At 50.5% G+C, this 25,536-nt stretch overlaps 2 protein-coding genes across 28 annotated transcripts in view; one reads left to right on the top strand and one right to left on the bottom strand.

Annotated features, from left to right (window-relative positions):
- LOC138843211 (tetratricopeptide repeat protein 38) overlaps nucleotides 1–25,536 on the bottom strand; it is a 73,006-nt gene that overhangs the window by 46,686 nt on the left and 784 nt on the right. For 21 of the 27 annotated variants that reach the window (XR_016216418.1, XR_016216416.1, XR_016216417.1 and 18 more), the window contains exon 3: nucleotides 2,188–2,355. The exons of 1 other annotated variant lie outside the window; for it this stretch is intronic. Coding sequence is in view for 2 of the 26 variants with exons in the window: in XM_089307765.1 (XP_089163891.1) it covers nucleotides 2,188–2,355 (168 nt within the window). In the remaining 24 variants the exon portion in view is untranslated. Of the gene's footprint in view, nucleotides 1–2,187; nucleotides 2,356–13,482; nucleotides 15,975–21,649; nucleotides 23,249–23,974; nucleotides 25,469–25,536 lie in introns of those variants that run through there. 5 more of the 27 variants (XR_016216426.1, XR_016216428.1, XR_016216425.1 and 2 more) reach the window with 5 other exon arrangements.
- On the top strand, nucleotides 4,319–13,474 carry LOC100357197 (polycystin family receptor for egg jelly). Its single transcript, XM_051828137.3, has one exon. The coding sequence runs from the start codon at nucleotides 5,590–5,592 to the stop codon at nucleotides 12,634–12,636; it is 7,047 nt and encodes a 2,348-aa protein (XP_051684097.3). The 5' UTR covers nucleotides 4,319–5,589; the 3' UTR covers nucleotides 12,637–13,474.

Here is a 25,536-nt window from a genome sequence, read left to right as displayed (position 1 = left end):
CAAACTGAGCACCTAAAAGGAAACCTCAGAAGTGAAACTGACACTATGTGAAAGAATGACTTGATCAGCCCTTGTCCTGTTGAGGAACAGCTTCCTATTTTAATACTTTTAGTATTTTCTTGTTCTATTAATACCATTGGTTGAACGCTTTATTTTATTTTTAAAGATTTATTTTATTTTACTTGAAAGTCACAGTTACACAGAGAGAAGAGAGGCAGAAAGAGAGAGAGAGAGAGAGAGAGGGAGAGAGAGAGAGAGAGAGAGGTCTTCCATCTGCTGGTTCACTCCCCAGATGCCACAACAGCCAGAGCTGTGCCGATCTGAAGCCAGGAGCCAGGAGATTCCTCCAGGTCTACCACGTGGGTGCAGGGGCCCAAGGGCATGGGTCATCCTCCACTGCTCTCCCAAGCTATAGCAGAGAGCTGGCTTGGAAGTTGAGCAGCTGGGTCTCAAACCAGCGCCCATATGGGATACCGGCACCACAGGCAGTGGCTTTATCCACTATGCCACAGTGCCGGCCCCTCTAACACACAATTATTCTGAGGTGTTTAAATTTAACTGGAAATTGATCCTTGATATATATAAGAGGGGGAATAAGAAAGGGAGGGGATGTACATTTTGGGAAATGCTCACTTGGACTAAAACCTAATGGTAGAGCTAGAAAGGTGCCATGGGATTCCAAATCCCATTAAGTTGGCATGTACCAATGACATCTTACTAGTTAAAATGATCAGTTTCAGTTCATAATTGATCATTAAGATAGGATTAAGTGTCAAAGGGATCACATAAACAAGACCAGTGTCTGCTAATAATAACTGATAGAATTAAAAAGGAAAGAACGATCCAACATGGGAAGTGGGATACACAGCAGACTCATAGACTGGCAGATGCCCTAAACAGCACTCTGGCCTCAGAGTTAGCCCTTAGGGCATTTGGATCTGGCTAAAATTCCCATGAGTTTCTCAGGCATGGAAAGCCAAGACACTGTGGCAAAAAACAAAAAAACAAAACAAACAAACAAACAAACAAACAAACAAAAAACACCTAAATGAAAGATCTCAGTGAGTGGGATCCCAGTGGAAGAACAGGCCATCAAAGAAAGATGTACCTTTCTTGCAGGAAGGAGAGAACTTCCACTTTGATTATGGCCTTCTCTAAATAACGTTGGAGTTTGTGAACTCAAGAGGCTTCCATAGCCTTGGCAGCTCATGACAAGAGCCTTGAGTGATTACTGATGCCATAAATAAGAGTGTCAATTGTTAAATCAACAACAGGAGTCACTGTGCACTTACTCCCCATGTAGGATCTCTGTCCTTAAAGTGTAATATGCAAATTAATGGTAAAACTAGTATTCAAATAGTACTTTATACTTTATGTGTCTGTGTGGGTGCAAACTGTTGAAATCTTTACTGAGTATATACTAAGCTGATCTTCTGTATATAAAGATAATTAAAAATGAATCTTAATGAAGAATGGAATGGGAGAGGTAGTAGGAGATGGGATGGTTTGCGGGTGGGAGGGTGGTTATGGGGGGGGAACCGCTATAATCCAAAAGTTGTACTTTCAAAATTTATATTTATTAAATAAAAGTTTTAAAAAATGTAAAAGCACAAATATTTGAAAGTAAAAGAATTAAAAGACATTTATATATGTATCTTCAATGCAACCAGTAAGCATAAGAGAGCAAGAGTAGCTCTTTCTCTATCTGGTAAAACAGATTTTGCAACTAAGATTATTATCAAATATAGAAATAATTAAGGGGAATTCACTAGGAAGACATAACCACAAATGTGTTACTTAAGAGAGCCCCAGAGATGCAGCAAAAATGGACAGCACCAAAGCACAAAGGAGGGGCGAGTGCTCTGGCACAACAGATTAAAGCCCCAGCCTGCAACGTCGGCATCCCATATGGGCACCAGTTTGAATCCTGGAAGCTCCAATTCCGATCCAGCTCTCTGCTATGGCCTAGGAAAGCAGTAGAACAAGGCCAAGTCCTTGGGTCCCTGGACCCGCATGGAAGACCTGGAAGAAGCTTTTGGCTCCTAGCTTCAGATTGGCTCCGCTCTGGCCATAGCAGTCATTTATTGAGTGAACTAGCAGATGGAAGACCTCTCGCTCTCTAGCTCTACCGCTCTTGGTAACTCTGTCTTTTAAATAGATAAAACAGGGGCCGACGCCGTGGCTCACTTGGTTAATCCTCCGCCTGCGGTGCTGGCATCCCATACGGGCGCTGGGTTCTAGCCTCATTTGCACCTCTTCCGGTCCAGCTCTCTGCAGTGGCCTGGGAAGGCAGTGGAGGATGGCCCAAGTGCTTCCGTGAACCAAAGGAAGGAAGAGCTTTCTCTCTGTCTCTATCTGTCAAAATAAAATAAATAAATAGATAAAACAAAGCTAAAAAAAGAAAAAAGGTATTTTCATGGTCATAGGAAGAGATACTAGCCTGTCATCAAATAAAGGACAAAAACCCAGAAAAGACGGAGTCTGAGCAACACTACCAGCTACCTCACCTACTGAAAACTCAATTTATAACATACAAGCACAATTCATAAAGGTCTTGGAGGGGCACCTGTTTGGCCTAGTGGTTAAACGTCCACACTCTGGACTGGAAGAGGAGCAACCGGGACTAGAACTGGCACCCATATGGGATGCCAGCGCTGCAGGTGGAGGATTAACCTAGTGCACCACAGTGCCAGCCCCCAATCATTACTTTAAATGGTGGTGCTATAAATACTCAAAAGGTTGACAGGGAGAAAAACTAAAACTCTATTAAAATAATGTTGTCGGCTGGCGCCGTGGCTCACTAGGCTAATCCTCTGCCTCACGGCGCCGGCACACCGGGTTCTAGTCCCGGTCGGGGCGCCGGATTCTGTCCCGGTTGCCCCTCTTCCACGCCAGCTCTCTGCTGTGGCCAGGGAGTGCAGTGGAGGATGGCCCAAGTACTTGGGCCCTGCACCCCATGGGAGACCAGGATAAGTACCTGGCTCCTGCCATCAGATCACCATGGTGCACCGGCTGCAGCGCACCAGCCGCGGCGGCCATTGGAGGGTGAACCAACGGCAAAAGGAAGACCTTTCTCTCTGTCTCTCTCACTGTCCACTCTGCCTGTCAAAAAAAAAATAATAATAATGTTGTCAGGGCCGGCGCCATGGCTCACTTGGTTAATCGTCTGCCTGCGGCACCGGCATACCATATGGGCACCAAGTTCTAGTCCCGGTTGTTCCTCTTCCAGTCCAGCATTCTTAGATGAACCGGGAAGGCAGTGGAGGATGACCCAAGAGCTTGGGCCCCTGTACCAGCATGGGAGACCAGGAGGAAGCACCTGGCTCCTGGCTTCGGATCGGTAGCTCCGGCCATAGTGGCCATTTTGGGGGTGAACCAATCAATGGAAGGAAGACCTTTTTCTCTATCTTGCTCTTTCACTAACTCTGTAAAATAAAAAAATAAAATAATGTTGTCCACAAAAGACCACTTTAAATGTAAAGGCATGTTGGAAGTAAAAGAATGACTATATATATATATATGTGTGTGTGTGTGTGTGTGTGTGTGTATGAATATATCTCCAACGTAACCAGAATGCATAAGAGAGCAAGTGTGGCTCTTTTACTATCTGGTAGAAAAGATTTTGAAACCAAGATTATTATCAAGATAGAAATAATTAAGGGAAATTCACCAGGAAGACATAACCACAAATATGTTACACATAACAGAGCCCCAAAGATGCGGCAAAAAGGGACAGGACTAAAGAACAAAGGAGACACCTTCACAATCACAGCAAGAAACCAGCCTGTCAGCAAATAACAGACAAAACCCAGAAAAGACGGAGTCTGAGCAACACTACCAGCTACCTCCCCTAACTGAACCCTCCAATTTATAACATTCAAGCACACTTCAAAAAGGTCTTGGGGGGGCAGCTGTTTGGCCTAGTGGTTAAGACCCCCGCACTCTGGTAAGAGCCTGGTTTGAGTCCTGCCTTGGGCTCTTGACTCCAGAGTCCAGTGCAGATGCTGGGGGGCAAGAGTGATGGCTCACGTGGTTGGGTTCCTGCCACCCAAGTGGGACACCTGGATTGAGTCTCCAATCCCAGCCAGTGAGGGCATTTGGGGAGTGAACCAGTGGATAGGGGCTGTGTCTAATAAATGCAGTTTTTTTTAAGATTTATTTTATTTTATTTGAAAGACAGAGTTACAGAGTTAGAGACAGAGAGAAAGGTCTTCCATCCGCTGGTTCACTCCCCAGATGGCCACAACGGTTGGAGCTATGCCGATCTGAAGCCAGGAGCTTCCTTTGGGTCTCCTATGTGGGTGCAGGGGCCCAAGTCCTTGGGCCCTCTTGTACTGCTTTCCCAGGCCCTAGCAGAGAGCTGGATTGGAAGAGAAGCACCTGGGACTAGAACCGGAGCCCATATGGGATGCTGGCACTTTGGGCCAGGGCATTAACCTGCTGCGCCACAGTGCGAGCAACATAAATACAGTTTTTATTTTTATTGTTTGACAGGCATACAGCTTTTTAAAACATTTCTTTGGGCCAGTGTAGGGCTCACTTTAATCCTCCACCTGCGGCGCCGGCAGCCTGGGTTCTGATCCCGGTTGGGGCGCCAGATTCTGTCCCGGTTGCTCCTCTTCCAGGCCAGCTCTCTGCTGTGGCCCAGGAAGGCAGTGGAGGAAGGCCCAAGTGCTTGGGCCTTGCACCCACATGGGAGACCAGGAGAAGCAAATGACTCCTGGCTTTGGATCGGTGCAGTGTGCCAGCCATAGCAGCCATCTGGGGGGGTGAACCAACAGAAGGAAGACCTTTCTCTCTGTCTCTCTCTCTCACAGTCTAACTCTGCCTGTCAAAAACAAACAAACAAACAATTTCTTTGCATTGCTTTAAACTTAAAAAGTGTTAAACATTTCTGAAGAATTCAAATGTGCATTGTCCGTGAACTTCCTGAAACCCCTTCTTCCCAGCAAAGCTAGAACCAACATGAATGATGTGAGCCTTCACCCTTAGAGACCAGAAGAGGCCGAGCCCAGTAAACCCGAGTCTGGCCTCACAGCCCCTCTGATTTCCAGTTTCCTAACTGGTTTGCCCCGGTGAAACGAGTCTGTCAAAGACAGAACAAAGAGGGCCCTTCAGTAATGAGGCTTAATCTAGCTGGGAACCCTGCCTGAGCTAGAAAGCAAGTGTGGTCACGAAAGAGACGTGAAGACTTTGGCTGATTCCTCAGGAGCCCAGCAGGCCTGGTGCCAGGTGGCTGGAGCACCTGTGCCGCCCTCAGGCGTGTGGGCCCCGAGAGGGCGCTTCTTTCTGCCTGTGAGTCAGGGCCAAACGGCAGGAAAGGGACACAGGAAGCCGGAACGAGCTCCTCACACAGCAAACGCTGTTCTTAAAGGACCTCCTCCAGGCTTTCCAGGGGTACAAACCCCAGTCACGTCCTCTCCACAGCTTCCTGCGTCTGAAGAAGCACCCCCACCCCACCCCGCTGCTCTCCCTCTGCTGTTCCCTAAAAACTGCCTCCATCTTCATCTGCCTCCCACTTCCTGGGAACCCCGGGTTCACGCTCGGTGCGACGCTGGGAGCGGGAACCCGCGCAGGGGGCCTCTACTCATGGGTCCACACTCGGTGGGAACAGAGAGGTGGGGTCTCCCACCCGCTGGACCCACCAAGGCCCGGTCCCTTTGGCAGAGACCCCCGCTGCCGCGGGACCTCCGGCGACCCAGGCGCCTGCGCAGGCTCCTTGTTCCCAGGACGCCCTCCGCAACTGGGACCCCTGGGCCCCCGACCGCGCGAGCCCACGGCCGTTGGGCCACCCCGCGACCGTCGGCTCCCAAGGGCGGCGCCATGCGGGCTGGGCCAGCGGTCCTCCTCCTCAGCCTGGGCCTGGGCCTGGGCCTGGGCGGCCTGCCACCGGCTCCAGCTCCGGCTCCGCGCCAGTCCAGCACCGCCGGCCCCGGGTGGCCGGCCCCGCCATGCGGCCACTTCCACGGAGGCGCCCTCCGCGGACGCCACGCCCGCCTCAGCCTGCCACGCCTCCCGGCCCCGGGGGGCGGCGCCCTCCTGAGCCGCAGCCGCGGCCTCTGCTTCTCCGGTGCCCCGCGGCGCGCGGCCGCGCCTGGCTGGTACCGCCTCAGCGTGCGGGTCCGGCGCCGCACCCGTCGCTGCCTGCCGGGACTCGCGGCGCCGCCGCCCGTCGCCCTGCACCTGGCAGCGCCCGGGGGCCGCCTGGCCCTGGCCTGGTTCCTGCTGCTGCCGCTGCCCCTGAGGCGCCCGCTGGGGCCCCTGGCCTGGACCTTCCAGCTGGGGCTGCTGGGGCCTGGGGACGCCCGCCCGGCCCGCCACGCCGCCCGGGCCCAGCGCTTAAAGCCTCGCTCGGTCCTGCCTGCGCTCCCGCGCGCCCACACCGGCTTTGTGGCGCAAACGCGGTATCCCACAGATGGGCCGGTGCCTGTTGTCTTGCAAGCCGTGAATTCGTCCAGCCAAGTCATAGTGCAGTCTTCCTGTCAGATGGAATTTTGCGTAATCTATCAGGTGAGGATCAACAGGGACGCAGGCGTTACTGCTGTGCGCTTGACCAGGAATGAAGGGGACACCCTCAATGCCACCATCAACATGCACTGTCCAGTCTTCCAAATCTTCACCCAAAGATGGCTGGTGTTCTCGGTGCCCGCGGTGGGCGATGTGCCCGACTGGAATCAGCCTTTGGATGTGCGTCATTTCCCGAAAGCAAACATCCCCACCATCATCCACATCACCCCTGCGTCCCTATCTTGGGGGGTGTACTTGTTTAATTTCTCAGTGACCATCCTAACACGGGATCCCACAGTTCCTCGGCTCTACGACTCGGACTCCATCTATGTCTGGATAGTGCGAAGCCCCCTGGTCGCAGTTATTGGTGGAGACGCCAACATCAAAGCTAATTATACAGATGAGGTGGTTCTGGATGGAAGCATGTCCTCTGACCCGGAAGAAAGCAACAAATTGCAGGGGCTCCGTTTTACCTGGTACTGTACCACAAATAAAAAGAACTACGATGGAGATCAGATACAAGTGGCAAGCAAGGACGTGTGTCACCCAGACCAGGCTGATCTGAGGTGGCCACAAGCTTCTAACCCTGTGCTAACACTTTCCCCAGGAACGCTTCAAGGGGGCCGTGAATATTTCTTCAGAATGGTGATACAGAAGGGTGGCCGAAGAGCATTTTCTGATAAAACGGTAAATGTGCTCCAAGGACCATCTCCTTTGGCACACATTTCATGTATTGAGAATTGTGGCAGCAATTTAATTGTATCAGATCGGTTTTCTTTGTACCTAAATTGCACGGACTGTGTAAGCAGTGACTTCTATAACTGGTCAATTGTGTCTGAGTCAGGAGCTGAGATGCCACTTGATTGGATGGGGCAAACTGTAACAGGGAGAAATGGTGCTTATTTGTCTGCAAAAGCTTTTGCCTTCAGTCATTGTTTGGAAGCAAATTACTGGGTTTCTGTGCAAGTAACCAGTTGGGGTGGGAAGACCCTGGAATTCAAGCATCCCATTATTCTTAACCATGGTCCTCAAACAGGAGAATGCACAGTGAAACCAGCTAAAGGAATTGCATTTGTTACTAAATTTGTTGTCCGGTGTAGCAATTTCACAGATAAGCACACCCCCCTTACATATAAAATGATAGTTTCTGATTTGGAAGGCATTGCAGAAATCAGTTCAGTAAAAGAGAACACCTTGGGGCCCATCTTGCACTTTGGGAGAGACTTTACCACACCCCCTTCCTTTCTCCCTGTTGGTGTGTCAGCTGATGGTTACAAACTGAGGATATTTGTTCAGGTTTATGACTCTCTAGGAGCTTTTTCTCAGGTGACTTTGGGCGCCACTGTAGAGCCTCCCACTAGTAAAAACTCATCCAAGATGGTGTTGGATCAGTTACTCAATTCTACCATGGGACCAAATTCATCGCTATCTGTTCTGCTTCGAGACCAGAAATTTTTATCCTCAGGTTACTTAATGCATGTAATGGGTTCTGTTTTGAATAGCATGAAAACTGAATCAACTCTCCAGGGTGACAAAGTCGGGCTCAGAGATCACCTTTTCAATCAGTCTTCTGTTCTTCCGGTGAGCACTTTGGAGGAAATCAACCAGGTAGTCGTGACTGTTACCAAATTAACCCAGAAAGCCTCTGAATTCACTCGAACTGCCCAGAAAAGTGCCACAGTGAGGATGTGGCAAGCAAATCAAGGCCTACAAGAGTATCGACGGAAAGATAAACACTTTCGCTGTGAACAAATAGAAATCATAGGCACTGGAATATTAACAAGTTTGTCTAATATCCTGAAACAGATTGCTCCTCACGAAGTGGTGGAAGATCCTTTCCACCTAGCAGAATCACTGGCAGACACCATACTGGCTTGTATGTTGCCAGGGAATAAAACAGCAATGAAGAGTGCCAGCATTAACATGTTTTTGGAGAAAGCTGAGAAGCAGAATGTGACCCAGGTCTTCAGAAACAAGAAAGACTGCCCAAACTGTTTTCAGGCAACACTCAATGGGAGCACAGTTCCTGGTCTGCCCGCAAAGGCTGTAGTTTCTACAATGTTTTGTGAGTTTGCAGACGACCCCTTTCCTTGGTTACATCATCCAGAAAAAATTTCAACCCAGGTGGTTGGTTTCAGAATGTATGGAGCTGCTGAAAATGGGGATGCGATAGAGATCACGCCCAGTGTGGTGGACGTGTACCTCAACAGGAAAAACTTGACTTTTGCAGCTTTTAATCTCACAGTGGGACCCGAGGAGGTCAGCGAGTCCTCGAAGAAGACAACAGGGGGGTTTAGCTTTGAAGTGGACCACAGAGAAGTTACGGAGGTGCTGGTCCACATTGTGACAGAAGTGACTGTGTTGTTCAAGGTGCTGGTGTACGCAGGCAGTCGGGTCACCCCCACTGGTCTGGTCACAACCTTCCTCGTGCCTTATGACATCCCTCCAATTGCCAACCAGAGTGACCAGTTTGACCCTGACTGTGCAGTTAAGGAGGCCCGTGTGATCTGCCTCCCAGCGTCCCTGCTGCAAGTCATAGCTCAGCATAGCCAGTCGCCCACATGTGCCATAATCATGATGCTGGAGGCACCTCGTTTCGTCCAGAAGCCCAATAACAAGCTTGTGAAAATTTTTCTTTTCAGTGCCCACTGCCTGGGTATGTACCAGATCCAGAGTGACTGGAGAGAAGATTACTGTAGCCTCGGTGAGGGGACCACCTGGCAGAGAGTGCACTGTGTCTGCAAGAAAATGGGGAGGACCAAGCGGCACCTGAGGATAAATGAGCTAGCCAAGACTGACTTGCATACCCACTACTTGACGTCCAATGTCACTGTGTTCCCTAATCCTGTGGATCTGTGGTTAAAGAACCTTAGCCTTAATTTTATTACTCTCATCACTGTGCTTTTCATTTTGCTCATATACATCATCCTAGCTTTCTGGGCCCTGCACAGGGATGAAATGGATGAATATCTTCGAGAGTATATAATAATTCTACCTGATAATGATCCTTATGACAAAATATGCTACCTGGTCACTGTTTTCACAGGAAGTCGATGGGGATCTGGGACCAGGTCCAATGTCTTTATTCAGCTTATTGGAACAGAGGGTGCCAGTAGTACACATTGTTTAAGCCACCCTAGTTTTACCACTCTGTACCGGGGAAGCATCAACACTTTCCTCCTAACAACTAAAAGTGACCTGGGGGACATCCATTCCATTCGTGTCTGGCACAACAATGAAGGCACATCGCCTAGCTGGTATTTAAGTCGAATCAAGGTGGAAAATCTATTCAGCAGACACATCTGGCTTTTCATGTGCAGGATCTGGCTTTCTGTTGACACCACTACGGACAGGACGTTTCAGGTTACCCCACCAGACCAGCCTCTGAGAAAAAGGGACTTCTTTCTGATAGATGTTTCTTATAGGCTAGGGAGAAACCACTTGTGGTTCTCTATTTTTGCTAGTGTTGTTTCTAAATCATTCAACAGGCTCCAAAGATTGTCCTGTTGTTTAGCATTGCTGCTAAGTGCTCTCTTCTGCAATATTATGTTCTTTAATCTAACAAAAGAGGAAGAAACAGTGTCAAATGAGTTGCGTTACTTCAGATCAATGTCCATAGGGATTATAAGTACCCTAATTACAGTCCCTTTGGTATTATTAATAACAATTCTGTTCATCAATTCTCAGAGGAAACATCAGGTGGATCTAGATAAGGTAGCTCCTCGCATGCATCCTGTTATGTCAGAAGAGAGTGCTTACTGGGATGATCGTTTGAACAAGTGGCATGCTCATGAGACTGCTGAGGAAGGCTCCAAGAAGCCTGTCAAGCTTGCATCCCACAAGAAGACCAAAACCCAGGCAGAGCCCACATCCAAGAGGAAGCCTGCACGGCCCAAGGCTTCTGCAAAGAAAACCTTGAAATCTGTATCCAGGCATGTGACAGAAGAAACCAAGGACACTAAGGTCCATCCAGCCAATAAAAACTTCAGTAACAAAAATGTAGCAGAAAATGAAGATGTTTATACCGGAGCAACTTCTTCCGAAGAAGAAGAACAACTTGAAAAAAAGCCGCAGATTGTACTGCCTCCGTGGTGCCTGTACATAGCATGGTTCTTGGTGTTTGCCACTTCCAGCATATCTGCCTTCTTTATCATCTTTTACGGACTGAATTATAGCTACAACAAGTCGATAGAATGGCTCTTTGCCTCTTTTTGTTCATTCCTTATGTCAGTTTTTGTGGAACAGCCATGTAAAATTATACTGGTGTCAGGCCTCCGAACAATGTGGCCGAAGTATTGTAAAAACATCCCGTGGTCCACCAAGTATCGTTACATTCAGTTGCTGCTCCCCAGCACAAGAATGAATCCAGATGAGAGGAAGAAGCTGCACGAGCACATCGTTAAAATCCAAGGGTCCAGGATGTACCAACCCCTGACAGAAGATGAAATCAGAATATTCCAAAGGAAGAAGAGGATCAAGAGGAGGGCCTTCCTGTTTCTGAGTTACATCCTCATCCACTTTATCTTCCTAGTCCTTCTGTTGCTGCTCATTGTCCTGCTGCGTCACACCGACAGCTTCTACTACAACCAGTTTATTCGTGATCGCTTCTCTGTGGACCTGGCTTCTGTGACGAAGCTGGAGGACATCTACAGGTGGCTCGAGAGCGTGCTGGTGCCTTTGTTCCACAATGACCAGAATCCAACATTTCTCCTTGACAGCTCGTCCAAAATCCTAGGCCTTCCACTCATGAGGCAAGTGAGAGCAAAATCCGGTGAGAAGATGTGCCTGCCTACCGCAAACTTCGTGCAGAACAGCAACATAAAAGAAATCCGTTGTCGTCCCCAATATGGCGTTGACCCAGAAGACACAAAAAACTATTCTAGCTTTTGGAATGAAGTGACCAAGCGGCAGACAGGCAAGAACACCACCGGGTTTACTTACAAGCCGCAGGGAAAGCGATGGGTGTACTATTCCTATGGGCTGTTACATACCTATGGAGGAGGGGGCTATGTGTTCTATTTTTTTCCATCAGAGCAGCTGTTTAATTCCACAGTGAGGCTCAGAGAACTCCAAGGAAGCAGTTGGCTTGATGAGAAGACATGGGCTGTGGTTTTGGAACTAACGACTTTTAATCCCGACGTGAACCTGTTCTGTAGCATTTCTGTCCTGTTTGAGGTCTCTCAGTTAGGAGTCGTCAACACGAGCATATCTATGCACTCGTTCTCACTTGCTGATTTTGACCGGAAAACTTCAACAGAAATTTACTTGTATGTGGCCATTCTCATTTTTTTCATAGCCTACATTATTGGCGAATTCTACGTCATTATACAAGAAAGAGCCTCCTACGTGCAAAGTGTGTACAATCTACTCAACTTGGCTTTAAAATGCATATTTACTGTGTTGATTGTGCTGTTTCTCAGGAAGCATTTCTTGGCCACAGCTGTGACTCAGTTCTACTTGTCAAACCCCAAAGACTTCATTCCCTTTCATGCGGTTTCTCAAGTAGATCACACTATGAGGATAACTTTGGCTTTCCTGTTATTTCTGACAATTTTGAAGACCCTCAGATATTCCAGAGCCTTCTATGATGTACGCCTGGCTCAGAAGGCCATCCAGATCGCACTTCCCGGCATCTGCCTTGTAGCACTTTTGGTGTCCATTTATTTCTTTGTATACATGGTTCTTGGTTACCTCGTATTTGGTCAGCACGAATGGAATTACAGCCACTTGATTCACGCCACTCAGACGATATTCTCCTACTGCATCTCAGCTTTTCAAAACACTGAGTTTTCCCATAACAGGGTTCTTGGGGTCCTGTTCCTCTCATCTTTCATGCTGGTGATCATCTGCATCTTGATCAAGTTATTCCAGGCAGTGATCCTGTCTGCTTATGAGGAAATGAAGCAGCCAGTATATGAGGAACCATCAGACGAAGTGGAAGCTATGACCTACCTGTGTCACAGGCTGAGGACTATGTGTGGCTTAATGACCCCCAAATCAACGGCCAAAGATGAGCCTGAGTTCTTCACTGACATGCTATATGGACAGCCTGAGAAGAAGAGCCGGCAGTACCTGGGGCTGAAGACCAGAAACATCAATGGGAAGAAGAGGGTATATCTCGTGGTTTGAATGATGGAAGTTGCAAGAGGCACCAACAAAGACTTTCTCTCCAAATCCTGAGCTTGTTCGTTCCAGTAGTTTAAGGAATATTTATTTGCCTGCTCATGCTCTTGACCTACCTCCTTAAATCTGCATCCCTCGTATAACTAGAGGAATCCCCACACCTGGCCTTTGCTTAATGGAACATGAAGCAGGATGTGGTTAACATCAGGGGAGAGAGGAAGAACACTCATGGGAGAGTGTTCTAGGCTACTGCAAGTTAAAGTAAACCCAGAGCTATGGTTCTTGTTAAACAAAAATTTTTATGGGTTCATATTGAGATGTACTAAATGTTGTATATATAGTGGGTTTTGTGCATTAGGTTGTTTGGAAAATGTGGTTGATCATTTAAGAGATAAAAGGGTTAGCTGCTGTTTTATTTTCACTCAGATGCATGTTCCTTTATGTTGATGTTATTTCAAAGTTTATTGGAATTAAAGATGAGATTTCTTCTGTGAGACTTGCAGTGATTCTGCATGAGGTACAGTGCACACATGCCTCCTGTATGCAGAGCTGGTACAGAAAGGAGACAATCAAGTCCCCAAACAATGGATAGCTGCTCTTTGCCCCAGGGGTACCAGTCATCCTGTGTGGCACTGGATTGGCCATGGCAGGCCTGGTTGCATAGCACAGAACACTTCCCATTCTTCCTTTCATAGAACCCAGGCAGCCTCTCATCTTCACTGCAGTTAGCAGCTGTCAGGTCCCATTAGGATGTCCTCACGGCTCTGTGGGGAGGTCACGGAGTGACCTGGTCCCTGATGGCCCATGGGTTCTCCATTATACAGCACCTTTCTGTAACAAGACTTCTGCACAGATGGAGAAAAAGAGTAAACTTGGGGCCAAAGGATTACACAGAACAAATGGGTCAAAAGTCAAGTGCAGGCACAGCTAAACAGGCCTGCCTTTGGGCTGCTACTGACAGGGAGGCAGACTCCTGTGTTCAGTGGCTGGGTGTGCCCTGGCACTCTCCCCTACTTCAGCATCACCTATATTCTCTGACCCTCTACAAGGGCATAAATTTGCTCAAGGTTACAACAGTTGGCTTCCCTTCCCAGGAAGGAAGCACGAAGTGTTGGGGAGAAGAGTTCCCACCTAGGAGGCCAGCTACCATGTTGATGGGGAGCTGTGTAGCACTTGAGAGTTCCTGAAGAGGAAGGGAGGCTCAGGTCATCAACACGCACCCACGTGGGCAGTTGCAGCCAGAGAGGCTCCAGGGAACTGCTGAGGCCCAGGGAATGGGAGAAGCCAGGAAGGGGACCAGGACAAGCTCTGATGACTGTCCAGAGAAAACCGGGGTACCAGCTGAGAGTCTACCTGAGTGAGTCTGGACTTTCAACTTCTTGGTGAAATGGAAATATGGCCAAGTTAACAAGATTTTTCCTATGCACATGGGAAACCATGTCTTCTAACCTGAGAAAGCAGAGCTATCTCTCCTCCAAAGCCTCAGTGGACAGAGAACTGGCATTTTCCCACCTCAAACTCCTGATATTGTGGAGACTTATCAAAGAGTTTCCCACCTCAAACTCTTGATATCGTGCATTTTTAATGTCTGCTTCAGGAATTTCAGTTACCACTAAAAACTAATGTCTTTAGACCCCAGTGTTATGGGCAGCAAAATGGGTACCATGAGCTTACTCTCCTACAGTAACTCCCCACTCCCACCCCCTGCTACTATTAGCAATTCTGTTATTTCAGATTTAACCTGCCGTCTATTCTTTTCAATGTGGATCTGCAGTGGTCAGATAATTGTCTCTACTGAATTTATTAATGGCCCCTGCAGTTGCAAGGCAGACTTCTCTGCAGCGGAAAACAAGCCTTAGCCCATTTGGATGGGAGCACAAGGCACAGGTGAAAACCCATTGCTGCTGGGCTGAGGGTCTCCAGCTGGTCAGAGTAGGCAAACTGGCAAAGCTGGGACCACTGGCCTCAGCATCTGAAGCCCAGCCCTACAGGTGCAAGAATGTGGGTTGCTCTGCAGCTCTCAGCACTGGGGTATAGATGGAGGCTGGTGTGCGTATAACCAGGGCCTAGGCTCAGGTGAAAGGTGGCTGGAGGGCAGTCCACTGCGGGTGGATTGAGGCATTCCCAGGCTGAGTTGAGGCTTTGTAGGTGGACGGTGGGTGACAGGTCCTGAGGGGATGCAGCTTCATTAAGGTCCCAGGAGAGGATAGGGCTTGCCTTTTTTTTTTTTATTTGACAGGTAGAGTTACAGATAGAGAGAGGCAGAGAGAATGGTCTTCCTTCCATTGGTTCACCCCCCAAATGGATGCCACGGCCAACGCTGCGCCGATCCAAAGCCAGGAGTCAGGCGCTTGCTAGGACAGGTCTTGTTTTAACCCACCTTGTGCTAATGGAGGAGACAGGGAGCAGGTGCACTTCAGCACCAGGGCCAGCTCTACTGACATGTGGGTCAGGACCCCTGAGCAACCTTGCTCCATAGAGCTTAGTGGAAAACGGAAGGAAGGTAGAGCCTAGGACAGGCCAGAATAGTAGGCCAGGTCCGCCTGCACCTGTCCCCAGACGGGCACAGACGGAACAGCCACTAGCTATAACCCAAGCACCCAGGCTGTCCCAGCACAAGGTTACATCCTGAGTGGGACCATGATAACTGAAAGGAGGCAACTCGTGAGTACGTCAATGGTGAAGTCTGGTTGGAGTCTGGCTCATGAAGTCCCGGGTCTGGGAATTGAGGGGTGGGGGCCCACAAGCCCCTTGGGGAACAGAGCTGTGTGGTAAAGGGGAGGTGAGTGGGAGCAGTGGCAGGGGCAAGAGTTTTCCTGGGGGCCTGTTGCCTTATGGGGATCTGTGGTCCTCATGGCCTCTGGGGATCAGGAGCCTGGTGACGCCACTGGAAAGGCCTGGTGCAATGGACTGTGGGGCCTGCGAAGACGGGGTGCCGGGAGGGGACAGCACGTGCCTGGGGTATGGCTGCCCCCTGCCCCATCCTGGGACTGCACCTGCAGGCCGAGTAACTTCCCCAGAGGCCTCAGTGAAGGTGGTGTCCATGCACACCCAGAATGGGATTTCAGTGTTTTTAGTAGTTGCCCAGGCCGGCGCCGTGGCTCACTAGGCTAATCCTCAGCCTGTGGCACCGGCACCCCAAGTTCTAGTCCTGGTTGGGGCGCCAGATTCGGTCCCGGTTGCTCCTCTTCCAGTCCAGCTCTCTGCTGTGGCCCGGGAAGGCAGTGGAGGATGGCCCAGATCCTTGGGCCCTGCACCCGATGGGAGACCAGGAGGAAGCATCTGGCTCCTGGCTTTGGATCGGCACAGTGCGCTGGCTGCAACATGCCGGCTGTAGCGGCCACCTGGGGGGTGAACCAACAGAAAAAGGAAGACCTTTCTCTCTGTCTCTCTCACTAACTCTGCCTGTCAAAAAAAAAAAAAAACAAAAAAACAAAAACAAAAGATTCTGTAGGTACAGAATTAAAAAAAAAAAAAAAAAAAAGAAGAAGTCATCTGTGGGGAGCAGCCCGGAATGGACTGAGTTACTAGAATTAAGACTTATTCTATGCATCTGCTCTCCCACAATATGGCGCTGGGAGAGAAGTAAACAGCTTCCGCACAGCTGCCTCCAGTTCAACCAATAAACTGTAGGACTTGCTCCTGATTGGAGAGCAGCGTACTCGGTGTGTGGGCAGCCGAGTTGGGATTGGCGGAGGAGAACTATAAAGGAGGAGAGAGACGGCATGCACCAGGAACATCTAAGGGGAACATCTAAGGGGAACACCTGTGCAGCCCCCGAGAAAGCCGGCCGGCGGTGTGCCGCTCCCCTGCGGAAGTGGGGAATGTGGGCAGGGGGAACTGCCCTTCCACGGAGGTGGAAGGGATAGTAGCCAACCCGGGAAGAACCAGCAGCAAACCCGGGGAGGGCCGAGCAGATGAAAGAACAGCGCAGGGTCCAGTGTCGTTCCTCCACGAAGACGGGGAGCGACATAATGGTGCCGTGACTCGGATATGAAGCCTAGGCAGGGTTTAGTGTCGTTCCTCCATGAAGAGGGGGAGTGACATAATGGTGCCGTGACTCGGATAGGAAACCTAGGACGGATAGGAAACTTAAGAGGGAAGAAACGGGAAGAACTGGGAAAATACCGGAGAGAGAGACTAGCAGACAGCCTAGGGAAAAGCCGGACGAAAGAGGTGCCGGAGGAAGCTATTGAAAGCCTAGGCATAGACTCAGATACGGACTACGGGAGGAAGCTGGGAGAAATCTCTAAGGTCGAAAGCGAAAGTGAAAGCTAGAACAAACAGACTCAGATACGGACTGTGGGGAGAAGCCAGGAGAAATGAGGGAGGAGTATTGTTGGAAGAAAGCTTGGGGAAACATACCGGGTAGAGAAAAATGTTAGGGAAATTGTAGCCGCGGGGGGCAGGCCGAGGCGGAAACGTAAGCCACTTTGGGATTCTCAAGTTAGCCCGGGAATAGGGGGCGAAAAGTTGAAACCAGAAGCAGAAACGTAAGCCAGATTGGGATCTGTCTGATTAGCCCGGGGAGCAAAGGACGGGAAGCCAGATCGTGGGGCGGAGACGTGAGCTGGGTTGAATTCGCCAGGCTAGCCGGGGAACTTGGATTGAATGTTAGTGGTGGAGACGTGAGCTGACGCTGTGTGACTCGCGGAGGCTGCCGTGCGCAGAGAGAGCGTGCGGGGCACAAGTAGATAGGGAACGCTGGGCTAAGTGCGAGACCGCGGAGTTTGCGCGCAAAGCCGAGCCGCGCAGATGAGAGAGGCGCGGGCTGAAGCGGCTCAGAGCCGGCGAGGCGCTGAGAAGCAGCCTCGGGGCGGAGCCTGCCGGCAGGGCGAGGCGCCGGGAAGCCGCAGGGATAAGAGAAACAGAAGTTTAGAAGTAAAATGAGAGAAATAGGAATGCTGGAAGATAGAAGTAAAATGGGAGAAATAGGAATGCCCGGAGATAGAGAAATAGAGAAAAATAAGGCCTCCCCTCAACATGGCAATGAGAAAGCTTGGATTCGGTCTGCCCGATTAGTGAGGCGATGAGCACCTGCGGCGGCTAGCAGCTTATGCGCCGCAGGTCACCGAAGACAGGCACGAATTAACATCAATAAGGCCTCCCCACAACACTGCAATGTGAGAGCTTGGATTCAGTCTGCCTGATTAAGTGAGGCGATGAGCACCTGCGGGCGGCTAGCAGCTTATGCGCCGCAGGTCACCGAAGACAGGCACGAATTAACATCAGTAAGGCCTCCCCACAATACAACAATTAGGAGGCTTGGATTCGGTCTGCCTGATTAAGGCGGTAAGCACCAGCAAGCGGCTCGACCAGAGTGTGAGCCGCAGGTCACCGAACACAGGCACGCATCAGCGCCTAAAAACCTCCTCACAACATGGCGAAGAGAGGACCCGGATTCGGTTTGCCTGATTGATAGGACTTGTAAGAACCTGTGGCAACTCTAGCAAGCAGAGCAGAGTGTGTGCCACGGGACACCGAAGACAGGCGCGTATCAACGCCAAAAAATAAAAAGAAAGGGGGATCTGTGGGGAGCAGCCCGGAATGGACTGAGTTACTAGAATTAAGACTTATTCTATGCATCTGCTCTCCCACAATATGGCGCTGGGAGAGAAGTAAACAGCTTCCGCACAGCTGCCTCCAGTTCAACCAATAAACTGTAGGACTTGCTCCTGATTGGAGAGCAGCGTACTCGGTGTGTGGGCAGCCGAGTTGGGATTGGCGGAGGAGGACTATAAAGGAGGAGAGAGACAGCATGCACCAGGAACATCTAAGGGGAACATCTAAGGGGAACACCTGTGCAGCCCCCGAGAAAGCCGGCCGGCGGTGTGCCGCTCCCCTGCGGAAGTGGGGAATGTGGGCAGGGGGAACTGCCCTTCCACGGAGGTGGAAGGGATAGTAGCCAACCCGGGAAGAACCAGCAGCAAACCCGGGGAGGGCCGAGCAGATGAAAGAACAGCGCAGGGTCCAGTGTCGTTCCTCCACGAAGAGGGGGAGCGACAGTCATCCATAGCCTGACTTCCAGGGTGGGCACAAGACGCCTTCCAGCACCCTCCACTTCCCAAAGGGAGGTTCAGGGCCCACCCAGTGAAGTTGTGCATGGTAAAGGCTTTTGAGAGGAACAAAGAGGGCAGGGCAGGGAAGGAATGGGGTAGTCTGCGAAACCATAGCCTTGCTTGAACCCATCTGATGGCTGAGGCACGGAGTGACCACTTAGGCAGAAATCTAGGGAGACAGACACCTTGTAAACACCATGGTGAGAGGTGCAGAGGGCGGGGGTGTGTGAGCAGGAAGTGTTCAGGCAAAAGTCATAATGAAATGCTGGTACCACATATACGTGGGGGCCTACGGGGAGGATGCGGCCTAGAGCAGGAGGTGGCTGCCCTTCCACTATGTCTGCTGCATCCTTCTCCCCAGGGGAAAATACCACAAGCGACTGAGCAGGTGGTCAGGGAATCCTGGCACCCTCTGGGCATAGGAGGAATCACTGTAGCTGGGGACAGAGAAAGAACCCAGATGAGAGGCAGGACCTGGGCAGAGATAATAGCACCGGGGGTCTCCTGTAACTGGGGCTAGGGTAGGATTCTCGAGGAAGCTTGATACTGTCACTGGACTGGGACAACAAGGGACGCACAAGCAGACAACGAGTCGCTAGCAGCTGCAACCCAGTCCTCAAGCTGAGGTGGGAGCAGAGACTGAGCAGCACCCTCTGGTCACACAGGTAGTGCTAGTGCAGATGGAAGCCAGCCGTGCCCTGAGGCTGACCCTCCTTTGCACTTGGATTGATCCTGTGCCCTCAGCCAGCAAGCCCAGACAGGCACGCCCTTCTGAGCTTCCACTGTGTTTTGAAGGATGCGCAGCTTTCAGCTCATACGGAGCCACACAAAAAGAAAAAGCTCCATCAAGAAGATCAGAACACCAGAAACCCTGTGACCCACACTGGAACTATCTGACAGGCAGTTTGATACAAGCGTGATTGATAAATGACAACCCCTAGATGAAAACATACAGCATGCATAAGCCGATGGGAATTTCAGCAGAGAAGGAAACCTGTCAGTGGAAATGCTAGTAATAAAAAATACAGAGAAACAGAATGCCTTGAAAAGACACACCGGTTGATTTGACAAGCGGGTGGTGGTGGGGGAGAAATGAACTTGAAGATAGCGCATTAGGAATTACAAGTAAAGCACAAAGAGAAAAGAGTGTAAAAACAATAAGCCCATACAGAGCACTCAAGAATGTGGAGCCATGCCAAATGGGGCAACAGGTTTGCCATTGGAATTTCAATAGAAGAGAAAAAATATTGAAATTTTCCTAATGAATGAAAGATACTGAAGTATCAAGGTGTGTTTAATGGCCTACCACCTAATCTTCTGTTGAGTATGTCACATGTACTTAACTATAACGTGTGACCAAGAAACCTTTCTTGCTTGCTCCGACCTGAGTTTTCTTGTCTGCAGGAGGGGCCTGGCTCTGTGTCAGTGAGAAGTCAGCAGGCTGGGTGCGCTTCAAGGTGTGGGTGGTGGCCTTTCTGAAGGTGACGGGCTGTGTCTCTGGCCCTTGCAGATGGCGGGTGAGGCAGAACACCATGCCCTAGGTGTGTTTGAGTGCCAGCTGTGTGCCTTGACAGCTCCATCTCCCTATAGCTACAGGGGCCAGAAGCCTCCCAACACCCAGTCTGTTGTGTGAATACATGCTGTGTGGGCTACTCCCCTGGATGGCCCTGTGCAGAACTGGTTGGTGGCCCCTGTGAGTCGGACTCCTGGCTGGAGGTTGGTGCTCTAGGCCCATCGCTACCCAGGCTCTGGAATATTCAGGCATGACCTAGGAGGCACCAAAATGGTTTCAGTGCCATCTGACTCTTCCAGAATCCCAGCCTCTATTTATCCCATGCAGACCAGAATTTGGCACTTGCTCCATTCGGGGCCCTCAAGCACAGTGGCACAGGCTGGGGCAGCCCAGCTGCAGGGCACAGGGAACACGGTGCCACGGCCTCATTTGGTGACGCTGCAGGTGGAAAGCCCGTGTCTGGCTGTCTTCATGCTGCTGGGAATGAGTCCTGAGGACCAGCTCCCACCATTCTGCCCAGAGCATCTTGGCCTCCAGCTTATCCTTCATCCAATGTTCAACTGTAGACAAGCTGGGTTTTCAGGTGGGACACAGTGGCAGGGGACCAGGTGCCATCGGGCTGTGGCCATCATGTGGAACCTGTCAGTCTCATTTGATATGCAGCTTGAGGATCCTTTCTTAGGTTGTTGGGGAGGGCTTGGGGTCCCAGCATGAACCCTGGCCGGTGCATCAGGAGAGGGTCAGGGGTCAGGGGCAGAGGCAGCCATTCTCTTGGCTCACAGTGGAGCCCCTGCTGGGTGCAGACTGATGGCAGTTGCCACATGGCAAGTCATGCTCCTGTAGCAAGGTGGCACCACCCTGCTGCACAGGCCCAGGAAGGCCAGCATTGCTGCTCACACTGGGTTTGTTCCAGCCCAGGCAGGCCCCCTCTGACAGCCTGTGTTTTGTCTAAAGTCTCTTAGAGGAGAGCTATGAAACGAAGGATGCCTGCTCCCCAGACTGCTGAGGCAGCCATGTCGGTACACACCAGGGCCAGGACAAGCAGGGGTAAGTTCCAGGTCACTTAGCATCGCCCATCAAATACGGACTTGTGACCTTGAGCGTCTCCACCCTTGGGATGTTGCGTGCAGCAGCTCGTTGCCTTGGGGTCTTAGGGGGACCATGGGAGATACGCATCAGAACAAGCAGGAAGTTCCATTCTGTGCTTGTAAGGTGTCCAGAGACCCTGCAGTGGGCTCTTGTGTATGTGCAAAGTCCTCTACCCCACTGTGCGTTCATTCTGTGTGTATGGCAATGCACCTTGTAGGAAGGGTTTGGGAGCTCATACACACATCCTGCCTCATGGCCCTGTGCCCTGAACACACCCCCTGCCCCTCATCCCCGTCCCCTGAAGACACACATGCCCCATGTCCTCCACAAACACACCCTGCCCTGTGTCCCCATGCACTATAAAGACACACCCTGCCCCGCGTCCCCATGGCCTACACAAAAAAAACCCAGCCCACTTGCCATTTGCCCAAAAGACACACACACTGCTCTATGTACCCATGCCCTACACACACTTTTTCCAATGTCTCTGTGCTCTAAACACACAGAGCCTGTTCCGTGTTCCCCTCTGCAACACACACACAGAACTTTGAGGAGTGACAGAGGGGGAGCTGGTCTGGGGGCAGATAACTTAGCAATACCTCCCCTAAATTATTTTGAAATCAAGTCTAGCTGTGCTACATGCACAAAGCCTGACTCTGGCATTCCAGCCTCAGACATAAGGAGTCATTTGGCTGGGAGAGGGGCCTACAGTGGGCCAAAGGAATTTCCAGTCCCTTGCTGGGCATTTTACATCCTCCTAAACCTAACAAGCACACAGAAGGTCATTCCCATTTGGCTGTCACCCAGGAACTGGACTATAAAAACAGAACAACTTTGATCATCTGCGCTGCCCACCCTGCCTACGCTGCCTCCTGCAAGCACGCTAGAGGCTGACATCCATCTTCTCTTAGCATCACCCCAGTCTTCCAGTTGGCTGAAGGCCACCATAGGCAAACAGTCAACTGCCACTGCCCAGCTGGATGCTAGGAGGGAAGCAAGGTAAGGCAGTCACCGCCAGGGAGGAAGACCAGCGGCTCTCCCAGAGACAAGGTGCGGAAGAGGTTGCTCATTACAGAAAACAAAATCCCCAGCGGGTGGACTGTCCAGCATTGCCACAGACAAAAAGAAGGATTCCAACCAGAATGGACAGAAGCCATCCTTCATCGGCACACGCCTGCCCAGCTCCCCCGCTGTCACTGCATCCGCCACTTCCCAGGTCTTCCCCGCCAGGGCTCTGCCCACACAGCCTCCCTGGATAGGCCCGAGGGGCGAGCAGTGTCTTGCTCCTGGGCCATGTTCAGGTGTACGGTTTTGTCTACCTTCTCGGTGGCCGAGTGGAGGCTCTTTCCTCTGACAGACGATGATGCTCGAGGCAGCTGCAGTTTGCTGGGGACCCTTTTCTGTGCCACTGCCTGGTTGGGAGGGTGGGCAGCACCAGGCTGCCCTGACCAAGGACGAGATGAGTGCAATGGCCCCTGTGACTGGATGGGGCCGACCTGGGCAGCAGAGCTGGGCAGGGTCAGACGCGGGGCCTCGAACATGGAGGGCTGGACGTCCAAGAGCAGCGACCCCACTAAGGGGCTGTCGGACAGGTAGTAAGTCTCCCTTTTAAGTGACTTGGGACTCTTCTCCTTTTCCTGTTCTTTCTCAAAGAGGCTCACTTTTAATTGTGACTCCTGTAGGAATCTTTCCACACCCAGGCTCCCGGCGTCCTGGGGCTTGGCCGCGAGGACTGCCCTGCTCCTGCTGCTGCTCTCTATCTGCAAGGCCAGCAAGCGCGCTTCCTTGTAGACCTCCACGAACTTCTCCCCGGCCAGGGGGGCTCCATGCAAAGGGGCCTCCAGATGCTGGCAGAGGAGGTGGGCCTGGACTTGCCTTGTTGAGTTCTAGGCTGGCAGCAATACATCTTTCTTTATGCCCGACAGGCCCAAAAAACACTTCATCGTCTTCATTTGCACTATTTTTTGAAAAAAATGATCAATATTAATACCAGTGGAATTTAAATGAAAGACTTAACTGAATGTGTTTATGCCCCAAGGCCAGGGAAGAAAACTCCTTTGTTTACCTTGAAGCAGACAATGAGATCGAATTCAATATTTAGATCAGCTGAGTTGGGCACTGTGGTATATAGTAGGCTAAGCCTCCCCCTGTGTCACGGGAATCTCATATTGGCACTGGTTCATGTCCCGGCTACTCCTCTTCCAATCCCGCTCTCTGCAGATGACCTCTGAAAGCGGTGGATGATAGCCCAGGTACTTTTGTCCTTGCATCCACATTGGGAGCCCAGAAGAAGCTCCTGGCTCTTGACTTCAGATTTGCTCAGCTCGGGCATTTGTGGTCATTTGGGGAGTGAACCAGCAGATGGAAAATCTCTGTCTCTGTCTCTCTGCCTGTAACTCTGACTCTCAAGTAAGTCTTTGGAAAATAATTTTTTCCAAAATCACCCCAAAGAATAATGCCTGGGGTGGAAAGTGCACTGTTATTTTAGGGCTGACAAAGAGAAAAATATTACCAGGCCCTATACCTCTCCAAGCTACTACAAAATTTCACCTAAAAGCATACACTGTCATCATGTACATTTAGTAATATCTTACATGGAGCTCTACATTACATTACTGTAAGGTTAGAAATGACTCAGGGTTTGGGTTTTCAAAACAGGTAAGGCAAAACAGAGGCAGCCTCATCAGAGACAAGTGCTTTATTGAAGCAGATAGTGGTGAGTCTATTCTTGTGAAGAGACAACACAGGGCACCTAACAAGAAATGTGCAAGATGCAGATGAAGAAAACTTTACAGGCCACATCAAATAGAGAGAGAACAAAGAATAACCTAAAAACCATATTGATATAAACTTCATAACTCATGGAAGAAGAAATAATGTTTGATACCTCATTAACTTATCGGAAGAAATTACAATGTAGACTCAATTTTAGAGAGAAAAATGAAATCCTAAAGGAACAAGAAAAAAATCAGAAATGGCTTTGGAACTTGAGGGTGAGGCGATCTAACCAGGACATGGGGAGGCAGCCGACATCGTGGACAGCCTGGCTTGCTCAAGCACAGTTACTCTGCGAGGACACCCAAGAGGCTGATGACATCGCTGGCTCTTGCAGGAGCAGCCAGAAGGGTAGAGGTGAGAGACATTTCACTTCTCATACACCTGAATTGGGGAAGTCAATGCTTTCCTCACTTCCGGAAACTTCCAACTGTCTGGTGTAGAAAAATGAATCACGGACCAGGAGCAAAAGCATCAATCTTGTACTTGAAGAGCCAAAGGGACTCCATTTTAAAACAACAATAAAAAAAAAAAAAACAAAAAAACAAAAAAAAAAACAGCCTCCGTTTCCCATAGCAGATCCGAATCCTTGTAAAGCAGGCATTCAGGCATTCTGGAGATATCAAAGCTCACCAGGGACAGCTAGCTCAGCGGACCAAGGACAGCACAGTAGATTGCTAAACAAAGTAACTCCCTGTATTCAAAGCTCCTGTGCTGTAAGCCCACCGCTGGAACTCCCTGTACCCAAAGATTCCATGCTGTAAACCCCACTGATGTAACTCTTTTTTTTCCTGCTGATGTAGCCCTTTTTTCCTTTGAAAACTCTCCCGAACAAAAACTGGGGCCTCACTACTTCCTCCGCTGTGCCGGTTGGTTGGATGGGGTCACTGTCGCGGCTTGTACTCCTAAATAAACCTTGCTTTTTGCAGTTGGTGTGATCCACTCTCTGGGGTCTCTGCGGGGATCTAACGATCTGGGCACAACAGTACTCAGGGTTCCGAGACTGACTGTGAGTGGCGCTGGGCTGTCTGTTCCTTCTGCACCAGGTGCCAGGCAGAGTCCAGGTCCGTGGTAGCTGCCCTCAGGATGGCACTAGGCAGGGCGGTGAGAGCCTAACCTGCAGGTGGACCCACCTCCAAGAAAATAAATCGTGCTTGCACTGAACATGTGCAGACTCATCCTTGTTACTAGTCCCTAGACCATACAGGGTGATAACTATGCTTGTCACGTGACTTACAGTGCTCACGAGGACGTACACGCATGATAGGCAAGTGCCACGTCCTATCACACGGGGCTCGGAGCATCTGTGGATTGTGTGCCCGCGGCTGGGGGAGGCGGCGTGTGTCCTGGCATCCATCCCCCAGACACTGAGGAGACTCACTTTCTGTGGTTGCACCGTCCTCTTGATAAGCAAACCAGACAAGGGCACGGCAGGGAAACACAGTTACAGCCAGGCTCGCCCGCCCGCCC

Source organism: Oryctolagus cuniculus, chromosome 11 (assembly GCF_051225735.1).
Source record: "Oryctolagus cuniculus isolate XC-2025 breed Fujian yellow rabbit chromosome 11, ASM5122573v1, whole genome shotgun sequence".
Lineage (NCBI taxonomy): Eukaryota > Metazoa > Chordata > Mammalia > Lagomorpha > Leporidae > Oryctolagus > Oryctolagus cuniculus.
Note: the sequence above shows the minus strand (reverse complement) of the source record. Positions and strands in the feature narration are given on the sequence as shown.

Bases quoted from the DNA above. Each gene is read 5' to 3' on its own strand.
- LOC100357197 (XM_051828137.3), top strand. From the start codon at position 5,590: ATGGGTCCACACTCGGTGGGAACAGAGAGGTGGGGTCTCCCACCCGCT.